This window comes from Lepidochelys olivacea (assembly GCF_965140295.1).
Source record: "Lepidochelys olivacea isolate rLepOli2 genome assembly, chromosome: 2".
Classification (NCBI taxonomy): Eukaryota; Metazoa; Chordata; order Testudines; family Cheloniidae; genus Lepidochelys; species Lepidochelys olivacea.
In genome coordinates this window covers 196,348,893-196,369,821 of record NC_140412.1, presented here as the reverse complement: position 1 = coordinate 196,369,821, position 20,929 = coordinate 196,348,893, and the positions used below count along the sequence as shown (strand labels likewise).

The 20,929-nt window shown below is 44.1% G+C and overlaps 1 protein-coding gene across 3 annotated transcripts in view; it reads right to left on the bottom strand.

Moving 5' to 3' along the window:
* Positions 1-20,929, bottom strand: part of GADL1 (glutamate decarboxylase like 1) — a 244,067-nt gene that overhangs the window by 125,774 nt on the left and 97,364 nt on the right. For 2 of the 3 annotated variants that reach the window (XM_084621577.1, XM_084621578.1), the window contains one exon: positions 8,972-11,161. The exons of the other annotated variant lie outside the window; for it this stretch is intronic. In XM_084621577.1, the coding sequence (XP_084477703.1) occupies positions 10,988-11,161 (174 nt within the window). In that variant the 3' untranslated portion in view covers positions 8,972-10,987. Of the gene's footprint in view, positions 1-8,971; positions 11,162-20,929 lie in introns of those variants that run through there. 3 annotated transcript variants of the gene reach the window in all.

Genomic DNA, 20,929 nt, shown 5'->3' with positions numbered 1-20,929 from the left:
CTTTTAATATGTGCCAATTAACCCCCACCCATTTGTGTTAGCCTAAAAATTGCCATCAATACCCTTCTGCTAGTAACCTTAATTAGCCAGGCAATCACAGTTTAAGGCCAAAGTACAAAGCACACAGAATTCACCTGTAGAGGACAAAGCACGGGCCTTTGGTTTGCTGTTGAAGGAATACAGAATTGCAAAAAATTGTCTGTGTTACTGGTTTGTACAGCACCTAGCACAGTGGGGTCTTAAGTCTTTTTTAGGGCTCTATGGCTAGTAGAAAACAAGTAGTCAATAATAATGCATGGCCCAGCCACTGAGCTGTACTCACTGCAACTCAGGAGGTAGGCTGGGAAGATGGCATTGAGGCTTGGGGAGAGCAGACTCCTAACACAACTTGGAGCAGCCTGTGCCTGGACCCAGCATCAGGGGGCTGACAAGGCAAAGGTGGTCCTGGCCCCACTCCTCTGTTTGAGGTTTCAGTTGTGATAAAACACTGCATATTGAAGAATAATTAAGGATGCTTCCTTTGCAGGTGTCACTAACAACAAGTACTGTACTAAACTTTCTACATGGATGCACTGGGCCTTGTTCTTGACCCCTTTCTGGCCTCTTTGGGCAAATGTTTATGTAAGTGAGTTTCATGAGCGTGACGGCTAAGGGGGTGGGGAGGAAGGGGCGCAATCCTCACAGTGCTTAAGGCCATGCTCAACTGTGAGAACTGCTCACGCATGTCACAATTGGCATAAGTGATTGAGGCGAGGGCTGTGCAGTCTATTGCAGGCTCAAGCCCAGAAAGCACACGCCACCCAACTGCATCACAAATAAATTTGAGAAAAGCTTACTCTGTTCCCAGGTAGACAAACAGGCAACATGTAACTAAGTACAACTGTCCGCAGAACTGGATGTGTTGGTACCACTAATTCTGTAAGAAATTATTTGTTCAGCTGTAATCTCTTCTTTTAAAAAAACACGTTAAACTAGTCTAGTATGGGCCCTGCCTGAACTTTCTTTGCTGCTTTACGGTGCTGCTTGCAGTAAGCAAGTTTGCATAATGGAGAAGCCTAAGGTAGTAGCCCTCAATGGTAAGGCTGGCCAGGGGCGTTGCTGGGCCCAATCCTCGGTAGGAGGCATATCTGGAGAGCAGCGACTGCACTCTGCGTTCACCCCCTGCACAGCTCTGCTTGAAGGTGCAGGATTAGGGGTTTAGGCTGAAAGCAGCAGATATATCATTGTTATCTGAGTGCCACGTCTTGGGTCCAATTCATCCCTGCTATATCACCTCTGAAGTCAATGGCATTAAAGCCGGTATGAATCCAGCCTTTTGTTATCTAGAGCTTTTCCTGATGAAAAGTGCCACCCGTATTTATTTTGATGTATCTGTTTGTCACTGGAAGATGCTGCTATTTAATGGTGTAGTGGCAAATACCCCCAGAACTGGTATTTAATATAGGTTAGGATAGTTCACCATAGAGCTGAATACAAAAAGTTAAACCAGCAAACAAAATCCAGAAAAATGGCCAGCTCGATCAAAGCACTGCACGCAACTCCCAAATGATGTAATTTCATCCTGATTGCCAGTGGCTGACAATATAATTCATACTTTTAAGTCTAGACAAACAGAATCCCAAATGTTTGCAGGTTGTTCACCAAGGTTTGTGGCTCAGTCAGGAAAGCAGGTCATTAGGATTGCTAGAGGAGTCATTCCCATTATAAAATTAATTCATTCCAATTATGAATGAGATAGGGAGCACATAAAGGAAAGGAATTGAAACAAAGATAGGCACAGCCACCCGACCCACACTCTCCACAAGCATTCAGCTGTAAAATTAATTGCCCACTTTTCCTGAGGCCAACATGATTGATTTCTCTCCTAAGAATAATATAAAATAATACAGAAGTGCAGATTAGCACAGCTCTTACACCCATCAGGAACTAGCAAAAATGGTCAACCATCCTTCCCCCAATAAAATAAATAAATAAAAAGCAAAAGCCTCCTGTAAAAACACACAATGTTTCATACAAAGATTTCAGTTCCAAATATTGTATATGGAATATATTAAATATAAGGACACAGTAAACAACAGTACTCTTTACTCCAGTACTGCACTGGTGGTTACATGGTTCTGCGCAAAAATTGGTTATTAGCTATATTAAAACCTCTGCCAGAACAGACGCCATAAATGTAGTAGGCTAACAAATGATGCCATGGAGACTGGCAAAACTGCAAAAAAATTGCTCCATCTTTGTGCCAGCCTTGAGCCCCTTTTCCTTTCATTCTCCAAGTCTCACCTCTGTGCCTTTCTGACAGTGCCTCAATGCATGAAGCAAAATGTGCTGTCCTCAGGAATCAGAGAGCAAAAGCAAAAGAGGAGTTAAGAACTCTCACCACCTGGAAGACCAGCCCTAAAATGGCCACTTTAAGGCTCCAGCTCTTGCTGCATGCCGGATTTAAAGGGCCAATTCCCAGAAAGGCACACTGAGAAAAAGAGTTCCTATCAAAGGACAATCCTACAGTGGTAAGGGTTAGAGAGCAGGTAGTTACAAAGGCAGGTGCTGTCTTTGTTTTATGTACCGCTGCTATCTCACACCCGCACCCTGTTTAGGAAGTCATCACAATCTCTTCTTTCAAATTCCGGGAATAGTTAGAGTTTAATTTGGGGATGAAAAGGGCATTTATTGGACTACATTCCCAAGCCAGCAGCTGTTGCCACTTGAGGGGGGATATCTGGCCACCTGACCAGTGGCTGGGAGAAGCACCTGGGAAACAACTCTCTTTGACGGAATCTAAATAGCGGTAATCATAATGGTGAATGTAACAAACTAAACAACTGAATCCGTTCTGATGGCAGTAAAGATGAGATTACCTCCTCCTGCTGCTAGCTGCTCCTCAGCAATCATCTAATCCTGTTCTGGAATGTTTGCATTTTCACCCACTGCGGGATCTATATGGATACAGGAGTCCTCCTCCCACAGAGATCCTTGCAGGATCAAAGTACAGGGAAAAACACTGTTAAAAAAATGGGGGGAGGGATGCAAGGGGAGTTTCCCATTTAAAAAAAAAAAAAGATAATTTTTGATGAAAAAAATATTTGAAAAATTTCAACCAACTCAAGTTACAGGGTTTCCATTAAAGGCTTTAACATCTTCATTGGCATTAGAGTTTTTCCAAGACCACATTTGCAATAATATTTTATGATCAGGTCCCAGTTACCAAGATCATGTTTTCTTTGAATGCTTTAAAACGAGCTTTATGTTGAGATATGTGTAAAACATTGCCATAATGCAAAGGGAAATTATTCCCTTCAAAGGGCTCATCCAGAGTAAACAGACAGACCATAATATTTTTTTTCTTTTTGGTCAGGGTGCATAAATATTTACATATGTGAGTTTGATTGGCTGCAGTACTTATCAGTTCACAACTCCATTGCTCAAATGGTGCTTTATAATAATAGTCACAAGACACAACAATTAATGAATATTACATCAAATGGAGGTTTAACCATCACCCTGAAATTATTTCCATTCATGGGTTTGTCACAAAACCTTTCATATTCTTTTTATTGTACCTCTTGCTGTGCAAATTTCCTTGTTTTGTTTTTCAGTGTAATTTCCGATTGATTATTGTGTAGTTACAGAATTAGCGTAATACCATCTAATTGTATATCTGAAGCAAAAACATCTAATTGTGTAGAGTTAGATTCAATTTAAAGAAAGAAAAACCCTGCACCACGATTTCTCATGAGTTGCACAGTGCATTTACCCAACAGGGCTGTTTTGAATGTATCCAACCTGCAATTAGCATGGGCAATTATGACATAATGAATATGTGCAATTGCATTATTTCAGCATGTAAGAACAACAACAACATTTAGCTTTTACCTTACTGCATACATTGCTGATATTTTCAAAGTGCTTTACAAGATCAACCAACTCACCTATAGGAAAACTGGACTGTTCACAGGTGGAAGATATCTGGGGGTTGGCTAATTTCCAGGAGCCAGGTGCCTCACTGCATCTCGCAAAATGATCACACCCCAGTGTCTTGTTGAGTCAATGGAGGTAGGGAATGGGGAAAAAGGGCTGGATCTGGTTTGGGGCTATAAAAAGGAGGCTCTCAGAAATTAGAGGGACAAGCATGGTTCAGATGGATGGATCCACGAGAATACATACAAGTTAGAAACTAGGGGACGACTTCTGTCTGCAGTAAATCCCACTACACCATGAAATAGCCCTTCTCCTCAGGCTGATGCCGTCAGGTCCTGCCACCGCACCTCTCAGGCCGGGAAGCAGGAGGAGGAGGTAGGGTATGCTTAAAGAAGCAGCTGTAGGTTGGGGTCTTCCTGAGCTGAGAAAAGATCAATACTAAAGAGCAAACCTAGGCCCACACGGTGACAATGCAACCCAAACAGAGCCTCAACTCCATTTTTTCCCACTAGTCCCACTAATATGGATACCCAGGTTCCAATTCCAGTGATGGCCGATGGGCCAACAGAATATTCAATTTTGGCATCACTCCTCTGTTGTCTGGAGCAGTTTCCACTCAGGTTAGCATGGAGCAAGACAGGCTTGGCTAGAAACTCCGGCACCAAAAACAAAGAAAGAAAAACTAACTCTTCTTAGGCACCGAGCTGCAGATTACTTTTACGTTGTGGCTAGAGACGCTTACCATTCTGTGTTAGGGCATCCCATTTAACGTTCTGGACAGACAAGCCCTCTGTCTTACGTCTTGGATGCAGGGGATCTACTGAGTTTGCAAAATGAGACTGAGAGCTCTGCCCTTTAAGGGTCATAGGCTGTTAGGGGGCTTATTCCTTCACCCACTTACTTCCCTGGTCCTTCTCACATGAACAGAGAGCAACAATACCCGAAGTCCAAAGGTGCAAACAATTCGATGTTTATTGGGGTGAACTTCCAGCAAGCATGATTCCAGTTTCCTTCCTTAGTATCCTCCTTCCCAGCTCTGACACCACAGAGCCTTACACCTGTGTCCCTGTTCCCATTCCTACCCTTAGCCAAACATGATTCCAACTTCCTTACTCCCATTCCCTGTTCCCATTTCCCCCTTTAGCAAAACATGATTCCAATTTTCTTATCCCCATTCCCTGTTCCCATCTCCCCCTTTAGCAAAACATGATTCCAATTTTCTTACCCCCATTCCCTGTTCCCATCTCCCCCTTTAGCAAAACATGATTCCAATTTTCTTACCCCCATTCCCTGTTCCCATCTCCCCCTTTAGCAAAACATGATTCCAATTTTCTTACCCCCATTCCCTGTTCCCATCTCACACACCCACATGCCCATGCCCATGCCCACCCCCACCCCCTTCCTCATTGACTACAGGTTATATAGTAAAACTTGAGTTCTGCTTAGCTATACCTTAACCAATCATTTTCCTGAAATTTAACTAACCAATCCTAACATATTGTAACATGATTATGTAACCAATTATATCCCACCACCTTAATTAGTTTACACCCAGCAAAATTAATTATACAGCAGACAGGAACAATCACAGAACCAGACAGAGATTATACAGACAAACAATAGCAAAGTGGGAACTACAATGACAAGACAACACAGAAGTGAGGATTTCACATCCCAGCTATTGATAAGTGAGTTCTTGCCAGACAGGATTCTATCAAACTAAGTTTCCTTTTACATTTTCTAGGCACTTCCCTTTCTCTGGAGGTGATAGGAATACAATCCTGTCCTGATAGTGCCTAACAGCCCAATAGCACCTTATTTCAATGTGACTAGTTTGGAATGTGAGGATGTGACCGTTCGCTTCCCAGCTTATGGCTGCCTCTGCTGCTTAGCCAAAGGCCTTAGCCTAAGAACAGGGCCTCAGACTGTCACAGTAAGAGAAGGCCCTTACACCAGCAGATAGTGATTTTGATTCTTTTATACCTCTATAATTAGCCAAGTGATAAGAATACACCTAAATTCTTAGAGTATAGGCCTTTACAGACAGGCATGAATATCTATATCCTAACACTGGACAGACAAGCCCTCTGTCTTACGTCTTGGATGCAGGGGATCTACTGAGTTTGCAAAATGAGACTGAGAGCTCTGCCCTTTAAGGGTCATAGGCTATTTGGAGAGCATGCTGATGTAGCATTTAGGGTTATAAGTGAGAAGACTTCAGTTCTGTGTGATGCCAGTAAGGATAAACCTCAATCCCTTCAAAAGAGAAGTTTAAGGAGGACTCAGGGCAGATAAACCTAGATAGTCTGACTGTTACACAGCTTGAGACAGGGCACAGCAACGCCCTAGGCAGGCTAAAGAGAGTTTTTGATGGCATGCGAAACCACTCCCAGGTGATTTTTCTAGGAGCAGAAGCAGTCCATGCCTCTAAAATGGCCATGGTCTAGAACATGACAGATTCTGTCCTCACCAAGGTAGCCCCTTCTAAAATAACCCAGAAATAAGGGGTGGCATTTCTAGACACTGTACACTATTTAGTAGACAGACATTCTCCTAAAGCACAAAGGAGCTTTATTAACTGTATAAATAAATACAGATCACCTCCCCATCACCGGACGAAGACCCAGACTCCATCACCTCCCCAGAACAGGACGAAGACCCAGACTGGACTTAAAGTGATTAAACAATTTTGCAGAGTACAAAAGTTTCTAAATGGATACTTTAAGAATCATTACTTAACCCTGTGACCAAGGAGACTGTTTAGCAACTGTGTACTTACAAGACGCACATTTAAATATACCAGCAGCGTTAGGGGCCAGATTCTGGTACTCACTGACTCACACTACACCATGAGCAGACCCACTGAAGTAAGGGTAGACTATGGTGCTATCCAGTATGAGAAAGGGTATGATAACATTTCTTAGGGTTAGACTAAGTTAATCTTCTTTGCTTTATGGGGGATATGCATCCTTTGCTTGTAAAATTCTATCCAGACATATACTACAGCATTGACAAATCAAAGAAGCTTCTTCATAGTACAAAAATCCAAATTTTGGGCTATGATGTTCAGTGCCCAGTCAAGCAAGCCCTCCAAACACAAGATTTATCCTGAAGTCAATCGGAGTTTCATGCATACAAATCTTGCAGGATCAGACACTATGCCAATCCTATAGAGGAATTCTTACTAGCAGGATCTCTATAGTCCAAGATTATTTCTCCTGCATGTGCTGTACCTGTTTTATGTGTGTGAAATTGCAGATGGAGAGAGAGGCAAAATTCCCAAAAAAATAATTATGCTCCAAGTTATTGCAATATGCATGCACATAGGGGAGGGCACAATTTGGCTCATTGTATCCTCAGTCTAAGAACTTCCTTTATGACAGATAACACCATAATACCAAATCCATGTACGTGAATCATAAAAGGCACACATCTAAAACGGTTTGGCTAGTGAGACACCAGTAATTATTAGAAAGGAAACCAAAGACAGTGAGTCAAATTCTGTCTTGAGTTATATCTGTGCATTGGAAGAATCTGGCTCAGTGCTCTGAATGATGGTAATTCCCTGACCAGAAGAGGAGGAGTTGAGTGATCATTTCATTTTCAACTGAGATACTTCAGAAAATTAACACTACCACTTGCTGCAAAGACTGTTTAACTTTTGCATTTGACAGTTTAACTGAGAAGAGGAGTAAAACTGTAACACATCCTTATGCCAGCTGTTTATCAAAAATAATATGGGCAGTATTCTTCTGTCGCCACATATTAATCACCCATAGCCTGCACCAGGGGTAGAGCGCACCTGACATTATCACACCCATGCTGCTTCTTCCATCTGGAGCACCCACCCTTTGTCCTTCTTTAAAGGCGACATGGTTTTTAGATTTACAAATGACAAGCACAGCCTCCCTTTATAAGAGTGTCATTTACTTTACTTTTTATTCAAATCATTGACTAAAAAATAGACATTTTGCATTTATTAGGTCTAAATAAGCTACTATAGGAAAATGCTGTTACAGTCCTGAAGAAGGACCCGCTTATTACATACCTCAGGCGTTACAGGGAGCGGACGGCAACAGAGAAAATACAGAGCTCAAATAAGTTAATTCCATCATACTGTAAGGTTAACCTTCACCTTTCAAGAAAGCAAATACAGTACAAGTGTAAATCCAAGAAATATTTTGTGCAAACATTCAAAAAAAGTTCAATTTGGCTTTTGTTTAAAAATACAGCTACTGCTATGACAGAATTGGAACTATGGTGTTTCAAACAGACAACCAGAAGTGTACAGTGACTGTCTCAATCACTGGAAATAAAGGAAAGCAGTAATTTGTTAAGATGAATGTAATCGCATGGTGACACTTTTCACTAGTAGGAAAGACAGAGGACCAAACCGTCAGCTGGTATAAGCTGGGATAGCTCTATTCAAGCGAATGGAGCCAGGCTGGTTTTTATCAGCTGAGAATCTGGGCCAGAATCAGAAAACGCTGACACTTTCTTTCTAAGCCAGAAAAGGAGAATGGTTACTCTACAGCATCTATCTCAAGAAGCAACAACAAAGCAATTCTGAGAACTCAGCGCTCTTTAGGTTCTTTGCACACCAGTCAAGAGGGGGTGGCTGTCTACCAGAGTAATTGGGCGCTGACCTGCTGAGTGCTTAACTTTAAGCAGGTACTTGAGTCCTTTGCTGGATCAGGGCTTTAAATTATGTTTTTATGGTGGCTGGTATACCCAGAAGTCAAAGGTAAGGCTACGTTTTAGTCACGGGTATTTTTAGTAAAAGTCACGGCCTGATCACGGGCAGTAAACAAAAATTCATGACCTGTGATCTGTCCATGACTTTTACTGTATACCCCTGGCTAAAACTTGGGGGGGGGGGCAGCGCGGGAGGTGATGCGGGAGGCACAGGCCGGGGGGAGGGGGATGGGGGACAACCACAGGTGCTTGGGATAGGGCGCGGCCGGGGGGATACCACGGGTGCTCCAGTGGGGGCACTGCAGGTACTGGGGAGGGGGGTGGACCCCAGGGGGGTGCCTCGGGTGCTTGGGGGGGCACTGTGGGGGGGGGCACTGTGGGGGAGGGGGGCTGGGACAGGCTCCCTACCCGGCTTCTTTGCTCTACGTGCTGCTGCCTCCACTCAGCCCCAAGTCCTGGTTCTGCAGCTCCCATTGCCTGGGAACCACGGCCAATGGGAGCTGCGGGAGTGGTGCCTGCAGGCAGATGCAACACGTGGAGCCCTCCCCACTCCAGGTAAGCACCGCCCACACTTCAATACCCAGTCCTTAGCCCCACCCCCAAACTCCTGCTGCTGGAGGGTCGGGGGGCCCAAGACTGCCCCAGCAACAACCAGGCACACCAGCTGCTGCAGAAGTCACGGAGGTCACAGAAAGTCGCAGGATCTGTGATTTCCATGACCTCCATGACAAACACAGAGCCTTAATCACAAGTAGTGTTTGATGATGTGAACCAGTAAGTATTACAGGCAAAAACAAAAGGTTAGGTTATGCCAATGATTTTTATCAAGAACTCACCAATACCATCAATGATGGACCATGGCTCAAAAGTATCCATTCCCATATACTCTACAGAGGTCTATCAAGCTCTTGTTCCCATCTAGTGCACTGATAGTGTGACTGATACTGATGAACTTTCCACACTGATGTCTTGGAGACTAAAAATGGGAATGTTCTACAATACTGGATACTACCACAATACATGAATTGAAAACATCCAGCACTGCATTTAAAGACAGCTTTCAGCAATACAGATACATTACAACAAGAAAGTTCATATTGGTTAGTGCTTCCTCAGAGACAGATTATGGAACAAAGAATAAAACATCAAAGTAAGTTAGTGTCACAAGTGAAAAATGTGGCCATTTCCTTAAATTTACTGCTAGAACTCCCACCCAAAGATACATTTATGATTTCTATTTTTATGGTTGAAAGAATCATTTTATAGACAGAAAGGATTAAACTAGATCACTCACAAAATTATTTGTCAAAATATGCTGTAATTCTGAATAACTATAAAGGTTAGAATTTAATTTTGGTATTTCACTTATTATTTTTTTAACAATGTTCATATGCTAAAATCACAGACAAATTTTAACTTATACAGCAGCTTAAGTTTAACGCCAAAAAAGAATTGCACACTGATCACACGAGAGCTAGCGTTTTTTAAATCTGTAGGAAAATTATAAGGAACCATGAGAAATACAATGCTTTGTTACATCAATTCTTAATAAATAGCTACCCTGCATAAAAACCACACCCCTTTAAGATAAATATATTTTTCTAACTTTTTGGTTAAAATTTTATCATGCGTCTAAAGCTGCTAAAGAACTGCTTACACTTTAAAAAGAAAGGAAATAGGAACAGTAGTTCAGAAACTATACGTATCTCCTGTTGACAAAAAGTTAAAAAATGATACTCTCCTCATTCCAACATTCTCAGCTCTGCTAAAATCATGATAGGTTTATGTGTGGTCAAACGCTGATTGGGCCCATTTTGTGCTGGGCAATTTGCTGGTTTAGGGGCTTTCATTAAGAGAGCCACAGGACCCCTAGCATGAGGCCTTACTAGTTCAATCACCAACTGGGCCTTTATCCTTAAATGCATGCCAGGCTAAAATCTTAATGTATCAGAGATGTGCTTTGATTTTAATACTCACTGAGCTAAATTCATGGCTGACATAAGCAGGCATGACTCCACTGAAGTTAACAATATCATGCCCACTTATGTCAGTGGCCAATCTGGCCCAGTCTGTCCACCAGTACCTGCCAAATATCTGCCTTATTAGCCTATAGGAGATCATTCTCACAAGGTGATGCTTCTCCGAACGGTAGTGAGGGTGACATTTAGGCAGCTGCTGTAAGCAGTGGCACAGCTATGACCACTTGTAAGAACAGATGCTCAAGTCCAGAGGTACTCTACCTGCGAAATCCTTAGTATTGCTACTTGTTGAACTTTCAACTACCTGTTACAAAATATAATACCAGTAGGCTACAAGCATTCTTGATCGGTAAACATCAGGCATATAAGCAGCGCCTGGTGCTGCTGACCTACAGCTACAAGTCTCTGCCAAGCAAGTCAATCTCGTCCAGCAGGAAGTCCATGTCCTCACGGCTCACCTGGGGACTGATCACTACCTGGCGAAAGAAGTTGACTTTGCCACGGTGGGGTTGGTACCCTAACATCATGCTGCCTTTCTTCATCATTCTCTCTTTAATTACAGGAGCAACCTACAGTGGGGAAAGAGAACAGGTGTTTAAAGTTGTAAGCTTGAATCATATTTAGCACCAGGACAGGGGTTCTCAGCCTGGACGTTGTGACCACCTTGCCTTGCCGCTAAATGGGAGGGAGGGTCCCCAGTATGGAAAACGTGGTCCAGTTAGGAACAGATTGAGAACCATTGAGTTAGGACAAGATCTTGCCACCCTTTACTTACATGAATTGGCCCACTGATTTCAATGGTACAACCCACATAAGAGTTCTTTGCATGGATAAGGGAGATCAGGATTGGGCCTATGCATATCTCTATCTACCTATGAACAGCCATATTGGGTCAGACCAAAGGTCTATCTAGTCCAGAATCCTACCTTCCAACAGTGGCCATTGCCAGATGCTTCAGAGGGAATGAACAGAACAGGTAACCCTCAAGTGATCCATCCCCTGTTGCCCATTCCCAGCTTCTGGCAAACAGAAACTAGGGACTCTGGCCAATAGCCATTGATGGAACCATCCTCCATGAATCTAAAACACAATTTACATTTTCAAAGGTCTGTGCAAACACCGACTAATTAATCTTTACACTTCTAGTGTGTGACCTAAGTAGCTGAATGATGGTTACCAAAACCAAATGCCTTACTTAAGAGCGGCATTATCAATCAGCAGTATGAAATGTTGCAATGAGTAATACATCAATCAAGGCTAGAACCTATCCCTGTCTGGCTACTGCTTTTTGTAATTGTTTATTATAAACTGAAACAAATGTTGAGAGATAACTCAAGCCACCTGCACATTAACTAATCTCATTAGCTGATCTCAACTACCACCAGGCCTTGATGTCAGTGGAGTTACTCTGGATTTAAATGAGAGTGTGAATGAAGAGCAGAATCTGGCCCACAACCTTACAGTTTCAGTCCATGCCTGTTTCATCTTATATCATACCAATAACTCAGCCACACACAGTTTCCTTGGGCCTTTATGACCAGTCTGGTTACTTCTCCAAGCTGGTCATTAATCCCTCAGCACATGCTCTGAGTTTCAATCTTTAGGGCTAGCTTTTGCCTTTAGGCTCAGGCCTGAGCACGGGAAGGGTGTGGGGCACAAGGAGAAATAAGTTACTGCAGCCCTCAAAAGGTCACAGTTGAGCTCCCACATGTGCCCAGCCTGTGATTAGTGAAACTGACCTAAGATTCTGCCCCCTCCCCAACCACTCGCTAGGAGGAGACGTATCTGGGGAGCAGGCACTGCCCTCCGTGTGCACCCCCTGCACAGCTGAATAAGAGGCAGCTAAGTGCAGCATCCAGGTTGAAATCCTGGTTCCACTGAAGTCAATGGCAAAACTCCAACAGATTTAAATGGAGCCAGGATCTCACCCCTTAGGTTTTACTGTTTACTTAGTGACTAGTGCTGCCACACTTGTTCCCGTGAGCAGCATGTTACTCTGCAAGTAACCCCATTGCAAAGTAAACATGAATAAGACTCGCTGAATAAGGCCTGGTTTTCTGAACCAGCAAAGTATTTCACCACATGCTTATCTTTAGGCACGTGAGTAGAGCCACGGTTAAGCATGTGGTTACATTCTGTGCTGGACTGAGACCAGAGCAATCAGCTCCTGGCATGACCAAGCCCTTTATGAACATGACAAAGTCTTGGCCTGATTCTACAGGCTGGGGACTGACTGGCTAAGCAGCAGTTCTGCAGAAAAGGACCTGGGAATTACATTGGCGAGAAGCTGGATGTGTGTCAGCAGTGTGCCCTTGTTGCCAAGAAGGCTAATGGCATATTGGGCTGCATTTGTAGGACCATTGCCAGCAGATCGAGGGAAGCGATTATTCCCCTCTATTCAGCACTGGTGAGGCCACATCCGGAGTACTGCATCCAGTTTGGGCCTCCCCACTACAGAAAGGATGTGCACAAAGTGGAGAGAGTCCAGCAGAGAGCAACGAAAATGATTAGGGGGCTGGGGCACATGACTTACATAGAGAGGCTGAGGGAACTGGGCTTATTTAGTCTGCAGAAGAGAAGAGTGAGGGGGGATTTGATAGCAGCCTTCAACTACCTGAAGGGGGGTTCCAAAGAGGATGGAGCTAGGCTGATCTCAGTGGTGGCAGACAGAACAAGGAGCAATGGTCTCAAGTTGCAGTGAGGGTGATCTAGGTTGGATATTAGGAAAAACTATTTCACTAGGAGGGTGGTGAAGCACTGGGCTCGGTTACCTAGGGAGGTGGTGGACTCTCCATCCATAGAGGTTTTTAAGGTCCGGCTTGACAAAGCCCTGGCTGGGATGATTTACTTGGGTTATGTCCTGCTTTGAGCAGGGGGTTGGACTAGATGACTTCCTGAGGTCTCTTCTAAACACTAATCTTCTATGATTCATATTTTAGGCATTTTAAAATTTTTTCAACGTTTTCTACATTCAACCGTATCTTCAGAACAGCCCCTCCCCTCACCCTTTTTGGCGAGATTTTGGCTTTAAGCTGAGCAAATAGAGCTACAGATCCAGCCTCAGTTCCTGCAGTAATTTATTTCAGCTCTAAAAGCCTGTGGCAGAAAATGCTACTGGATCCAGAAAAGAAAAATGATGGTGCCAACCTTTATTTAATAGCATTATTTCTACATGGCACGTATGCACACACATTTCACTAGGTAACTCAAGCAATTTGTTTTGATATAAACATCTCATGGTTAGTCAATGTATTTTACAAGATACCATTCTACCACGCTAGTTTAGCTGTGGATCCTCATGATGATCTTGGCTTAAAATCAATTTTGGATTTAAAGAAAATATTCTTGGCTCTAGCTCAGGGTGGGCAAATTACGCACGGGCCAAAGCTGGCCCATCAGGGCTTTGGATCCGGCCTGCAGGACTGCCACCCCCATGGCACAGCGAGGCTAAGGCAGGCTCCCTGCCTGTCCTGGCCTCACGCTGCTCCCGGATGTAGCTGGCACCACATCCCTGTGGCCCTTGGGGGGGACAGAGGGCTCCACGCCCTGCCCTCACCTACAGGTACCTCCCCCGAAGCTCCTATTGGCTGGGAATGGGGAACTGTGGCCAATGGGAGCTTCGGGGGAGGTACCTGCAGGCAAGAGCAGCACACAGAGCCCCCTTCCAGCCGCAGGGACGCAGTGCCGGCCACTTCCGGGAGTGGAGTGGCACAGGGCCAGGACAGGCAGGGAGCCCGCCTTAGCCCCACTGCGCGCCACTGCCACCCCAGAGCCACTCCAGGTAAGCAGCGCCAGGCTGGAGCCCGCACCCCAACCCCCTGCCCTGAGCCCCCTGCCGCACTCCTGCACCCCAGCCCCCTGCCCTGAGCCCCCTCCCTCCTGCCCTGAGCCCCCTCATGCACTCTGCACCCCCTGACCTGAGCCCCCAGCAGCACCCCGCACCTGTCCCCCACATTCATGGCCCTGCATGCAATTTCCCACCCAGATATGGCCCTCAGGCCAAAAAGTTTGCCCACCCCTGATCTGGCTTAATTTGTCTCTACCACTCCTTGTTGTCTTTGTACTAAGTCTACTTTTTTTTTATTTAGTGAGTTTTTTAAAAATTGATAGAGTTAGAATTTTAATTAAAATCCACAACGCGACATAAGTATGAATGAAGTACATTATGACAATGAATAACAATGCAGAATTCAGTCTATTCCCAGAAGTTTGCCTTTTGCCTAATAATACAAACAAGAGAGGAAGAGATTAGTAGTGAAATCAGCATTAATAAAGATTTGGAGGAAAGAGGACAATAACCACAACAAACCTGACAATGAGAATTTGAAAATTCAATACAGCATCAAAAGTTTTAAAGACAGATTGTGATCCCGTTGCTAATGCTGAACAGAACCTTGCATCATGTCCCATAAAAGCCAACGGGACTACTCATGGTTTAGGTATTACTCAGTGTGAGCAGAGGGATCACAGTACTAGTTTATAGCTGCAATGTGTGTGTAATTTAGGGCTTGTCTACACGGTGCACTAGTCTGCCCAAAGAGGTGTAAATTCTCATGTGCACTAGAGTGTTGCACACTAACTGGCCCATGTGGACCCCGGTGGCAGGCACTGTAAGTTCCCTAGTGACCATCAATGTATATCTGTTTCAAACAGGACTACATTAACGTGCACTAGGGAACTTCTAGTGCATGCTAGCTGGGGCCACGGGGTCCAGTTAGCACACAACCTGCTAATGAGCACTAGAATTTATACCCCTCTGGTGCAGACCAATGCACCATGTAGACAAGTCTCTAGAAACAAACGTTATCAAAGACAGCTCTGCCAATATAATATGTGCAAAACCACCACCCTCCCAACCTGGGTTTTTATCTGCATGACAAAAACCCCAAGGACTTGCCAACCTTGGTTGTTTTATAGTATGAGCTACATTATGCTCGTCTCAGGCTCTGTCTACACTACAAGCTAGTGCTGTGATTCCCATACTGGTGTACACATAACTCACGCTAGCTCTCATTCAGCTAGTGCAAGTATAAATAACAGTGTAGCAGCAGTGGCTGTTTCTTGGCTGAGCCATACCGAATACAAACTCGCCCTGGGAACCGATGGGTCTTTATTTGGCATGGCTCACACGTGCCTCCATTGCAGATCCTGGTGCTATTGCAGCTACACTGCTATGTATTTACACTTGCGCTAGCTCACTGAGAGCGAGTGTGAGATGGGTGTTCACAAACAGCAGAATCACAGCAATAACTCCTAGTGTAGACAACCTCATTTACTCCATACTCAAGAAAAACTTCCACTGAAGGACTGCTGGATATGGCTGTGCCACATGAGCCATCCTTACTCACTCTCCTCTGCAGGTAGTCACACTGCAGGTAGGTATTACTCAGCATAATGGTGGCTGAATCTGCCTCTACGCTTGGGACCAAAGCCATTTCAGTACTGTCGCACAGTGTGAACCTTGGGGCAGAATTTGGACCTTTGAACTGTCCTTGTACAATTTTCAAATGTGAGTTGGACAGGGTAGGGTTTTGTGAGCTTGTACATACAGGTTTATTTGCTCCAAATATGCCCTCTCAGACACAGAATATATTTGGCATGATGGAAATTCTCATGCTCCAATTTGGTTTGAATGTCCTGGTCCCTTTTACCATTACATCAAGTTAGTAACAGTTCAGCTCTTCCACTCTTACTACTACTTTATACTGCACTCAGAAGGAGTAATTATTTGTACTCAGGTAGTGCTCAAAAGCCCCAGTCAAGACTGGGGCTACAGTGTGCTGCTTGCCACACAAATACAGAAGAGAGACAACTTCTGGTTTACCCCACAAGTGGTCCCAGTGGACATCCTCATAGAACAAAGGTGTAACAGTGGCAGACCTGCACCCTTATTATAATAATTTCTCAGGCTCTCCTTTAAGATTCAAATGCCATGGGCAATTTTAATATTTATTGATGTTCTATCAGTTATTTCTTCTTTTGAAATGGATTCCCTTCATCTCACTGAGTGCCGTTCCAGCATGCGTTCTGTAACTCGCCACCTCAAACTGTGCAGTAGTACAAACAGAGATTGTGAAAGCAGAAATATTGAGAGCGTCAGCAATACTGGGATAAATATACTGTGCTACAGCAATGCTGGTCTCATGGAAATAGGAGGTAGAAAATCTCTTAAATTATCTAGTTTATCATGCTGCAAATGAAGGCCTGTCCCCACAACACATTCTTAAGTGTCTCTTTCCCTTTGTGCACTATGAAGCCAAGCACTTTCTACTTACAAAGCACAGCTGCTGGTTTGCCATCAAGTATTCTGAAGGAACATGGCTGGGTTGTGGTAACAATTTCACCCATGATCATTTCCACTTGGGGAAAAAAAGGAGCAGAACATAACACACAAACTCTAAGCACAAGCCTCAGAACATAGGCATTAAAGGTTGGCTTGCATGTAGGGCCTGATTTTCAGAGGTGCCAACCATCCATAACTGTTCGGAGCTGCCGGTGCTCAACAGCCTGGAAATCAGACCCTTAGTCTATAGGACCTGATTCTGTGAGGAATTCAATGTCTTGAACTTCCACTGAAATAAATGTGAAGTCAATGGGAGCAGAGGGTGCTAAACTACTGGCAGGAGCTGCTCAGCACCTAACAGAACAGACCCCTAGGAAAGCAGTTTGGTAAGAGTGAGACTGCTTCACCTTTCCAATTATTTTACTCCTGGATTTACTTCAAATTATAAATCAAATTCTTTATTTTGCACTTCAGAGGAATAGTCTCAGAATGGTAAGTGAAAGGCAATCTTAGCCCTAAATTCTTTAGCTCTCTCAACAGCTCAACTTGGGCCCTTTGGCAGTGGAATTGCTCCAGGTCTGCTGTGCAAGATAAGGCAGGTGCTAGGGAAGCTATTACAAGGAGCGCACACCCTCTGCTCTGCATAGCCTCCCAGAGCACTGCTACACAGGGGAATTTGGGGGTCTAGACTGGGGGATAGCTACAGAAGAAGTATCTGCTGCAACCTGTATTCTTCTCCTAACTCATAGCAGCTATCCAATTATTAGGCTGGGTTAGCAGCCACAGAGTAGTACAGCTCCTCCTCCAAAGTTGTCCAGCACCCAGCCCTGTTACTCAGGTTGGGGGGAGTTTAGCATTAAGGTTTTAGTTGCCTGCATTTTAGAGTCCAGTCTGTGGCTGACACCTGCACATATTTGTGAGGAAGTGGGTGCAAGGATCATCCTGCCCTGCACAGCCGCCAAGACAACTCCCTCTATGCACCCCACAGGGGACAGAAAGCAGTGAGGGAAGGAGGCCGGGCCTATAAGGACAGTGCAGTTTGCAAACTCCTCATGTGCATCAGGGTGCTCTGGGAATGACGGTCTCTCCCTGAAGCTCTCCTCTCACATGGGGTAGCTCTGCATGACCCCAATGCAGGGCTGTGCCTTTAAAAACACTATCTAGTCCTTCACTGGCATACTTGATGGTATTTAATATTCTTCAGAATGGTGAAAACTCCCATCTGAGCTCAAGTACAGTGTCTTACAAATAAACTCTATTCAGCCCCCAGCATTAAGGCCTAGCCATCAGAAGAGTCGAGCAACTGCAAATCCTGTAGTCGTCAGTAAGAGATGCAGGTGCTCAGCATCTCTGAGGATTAATTCGTGAGTTTTGACACTAAGATCCTCCAAGAGAAGCTGAAGAAATGTCCATTCAAAGCCATCCACTATTACACCAACTACCAAGGTGTAGTAGGTGTCACTTCAGAGTGACAATGCTATATGAACAATACAAACTCCTGGAACAACTTCCTGGCTCATGGAGGAATGACTCAGGCATTTGTTTCCGTGCAATGGGAAATCTCAAAAGTAGCTAGGTTGAACACCTGATATTTTAACCACAGCACTCAAGTGGGACCCTAGCAATCCAGCGTAAGTCACTCAGCCTCATACTCTGCAATATGGAAACTTAATGAAGGTTTATTCTAATGAAAAATAAAACAAAATCTAGATAAAGGGGCTTGGTCAGATGTTCTGTACTAATCATTCCAAATCACATTGACACATTGATAAATAAGTTGTAAAGGAGTGGCCCCCTATTACAAGACTGTGATTCTGTTATTTTATTGGTTGCAAAATATTTAATATGTTTGGGCTACAGAGAACAGTAACCCAGCTCTCTTGTTCTGATTAGACAGATTCACTAGGCTACTGTTCAGAATATCCCCACTGCCTTAACATTCCTTGGTTGTGGGAGAATATCTGTAAAAAGTGAAAGAAATTCTCCTCACAGGTCAGAATTTCCCCAACAGGCATGTAACACCTCTTACATCTATACAAGAGCAGAGTAATGGCCAGCCTGGATGAGACTAGTGTTCCTTCTGGTGCAGTATCCGGTCTCAGACAATGACAAGTACCAGACAGCCCCATATTGGACAATTATAAAATAACCTGCCTATAATGGAAGTTTCTTTCTAACCCCTAGCTTATGTTCTGACGCATGAAGATTTATATCCAATGATAAAGGATACACTTTCTAAAATAACTGTGGATGTTCTCATTGATATGGCCAACAGTTTTAAGCCTAATAAACTCAGACAAAATGTGCATAAAAAAGAATGTTCTTTCATTATCTTTAGCTATATCCCCTTTCAATTTCATTGATTGTTCCCTGGTTCTTAGCAAAGAAGAATGCCTGATTAGTTTCTCTACACTATTCCTTACTCTGTATACTTCTTTTATGGGACTCCTCTCTAGACAACACTGTCCAATATTTTCAAATCTATTCTCTCTCCAATATATTTTCCTGCCTCAAATCACTCTCGTTACCATCTCTGAAAGCCCTCTATTTCTGCTCATTCAGAACCAAAGGCACCTCTGAACTGCTGTAGTATTATATGCTATGGGCCCAGTCCTCTTATGTGCTGAGCTTCCACAGCTCCCATTCAAAACAGTGGGAGTTTTTAAGAGTGTGTGTATTTGGAGACCTAGACTTTGTGACTTTCAAATTTATTTTGTAATTAATGTCAGGCACTCCAGAGCTAAGGCAATAGTGATCATTTATAAATTGATGAATAAATGGGAAGAAAAATGTTGGAATAGCTTATGAAAAGCTTTTTTGGTAGAATTTCCACCCTAAATCAAAGCATAAAGTACCAAAAAACTCCTGATGCACTTGTCCTGTCTGTAAAGTTTGACCAGGAATTTCACAGGTACTGTAATAAGCATTAGTCTAAAGAATTTCACAAAGACACAGTGTCCTCCAGTACTAAGGTTAATGTTAGTATCTTGGTTGAATAATATTTTACAAATCTTCCAGATAAACCAGACAGTTCCCAATTTACTGCAAGCTCATTCACCAACGAAGGACTGCCCCACAATGTATTTTGAAGTGTTGCCTTCCCTTCAGGCACATTCTCAGCCTGGGCTTGGCTGTCATCTCTTGCCCCTGGGTACCCTCAAGACCTGCCACTCCTGGGCAAGCTCACTGTTCCCTGCGGGAGTTGGGCTCACTCCCAGGGCCCTTTCAGAGTCTATTGCCAGTCCACGGCACTGCTCTACACGTCCAGCAACAGGGCACTGATGGAGAGCAGACGTCCAGAGACCATATCAGGGCTGCAGTGTCTGTCTGCCCTAAACAAAAAGGTGGTGGAGGGAAGGGAAGGCTAATCATTGCCTTGAGCTTGGGTCCCCTGGCTATCAGGCTTTCCTAGTAACTTCTCTACTTGGGAAAACTTTCCCACCTTGCTCCATGGCCAGCTTCACCTTTTTAAGCTCCCCTTTTCCAGGCAACACATGCTCTGCAGGTGCACCTAATTGGCACTGCCTGAGTGCAGGGACGTTCGTTAGGCTTGCTGTCAGTGGGATGGGGGCATGTCCCATCACAGTACACACAGCAGACCTTCTACTTACAAAACACAGCTGCTGCTCTGCCAGCACTTGTTCTGGATGTTCTAGTCGCAGAACATGACAGGGTTCTTGTAACAATTCTACCAAGGATCCTTTCCACTGGGGTTAAAAAGGGAGAAGAATGAAGTTGGAAGATGCAATCTGGGGGAATTTAAGAAGCCTAAATCCTCCCCTGATGACTCTTGCCAAAGGAAGACAACTTGCCAGGGACCACTCAAGATGGAAGGCCATTCGACACACCACCATAGCTACAACATAGCCATGTGAATCTGCTGCTTCTGCTTCACTCCAAAGCTATTCCTATTTATGTTAATAGTAACCTACATGCACTGGACCAGATTCTGCTCCCACTGATTTCAGTGGCAAAATTCCTCATTTACTTCAATGGGAGCAGAATCTGGCTATCTAAATTTTCTCCAGATCCACAATTAAGACGGTAGCTTACA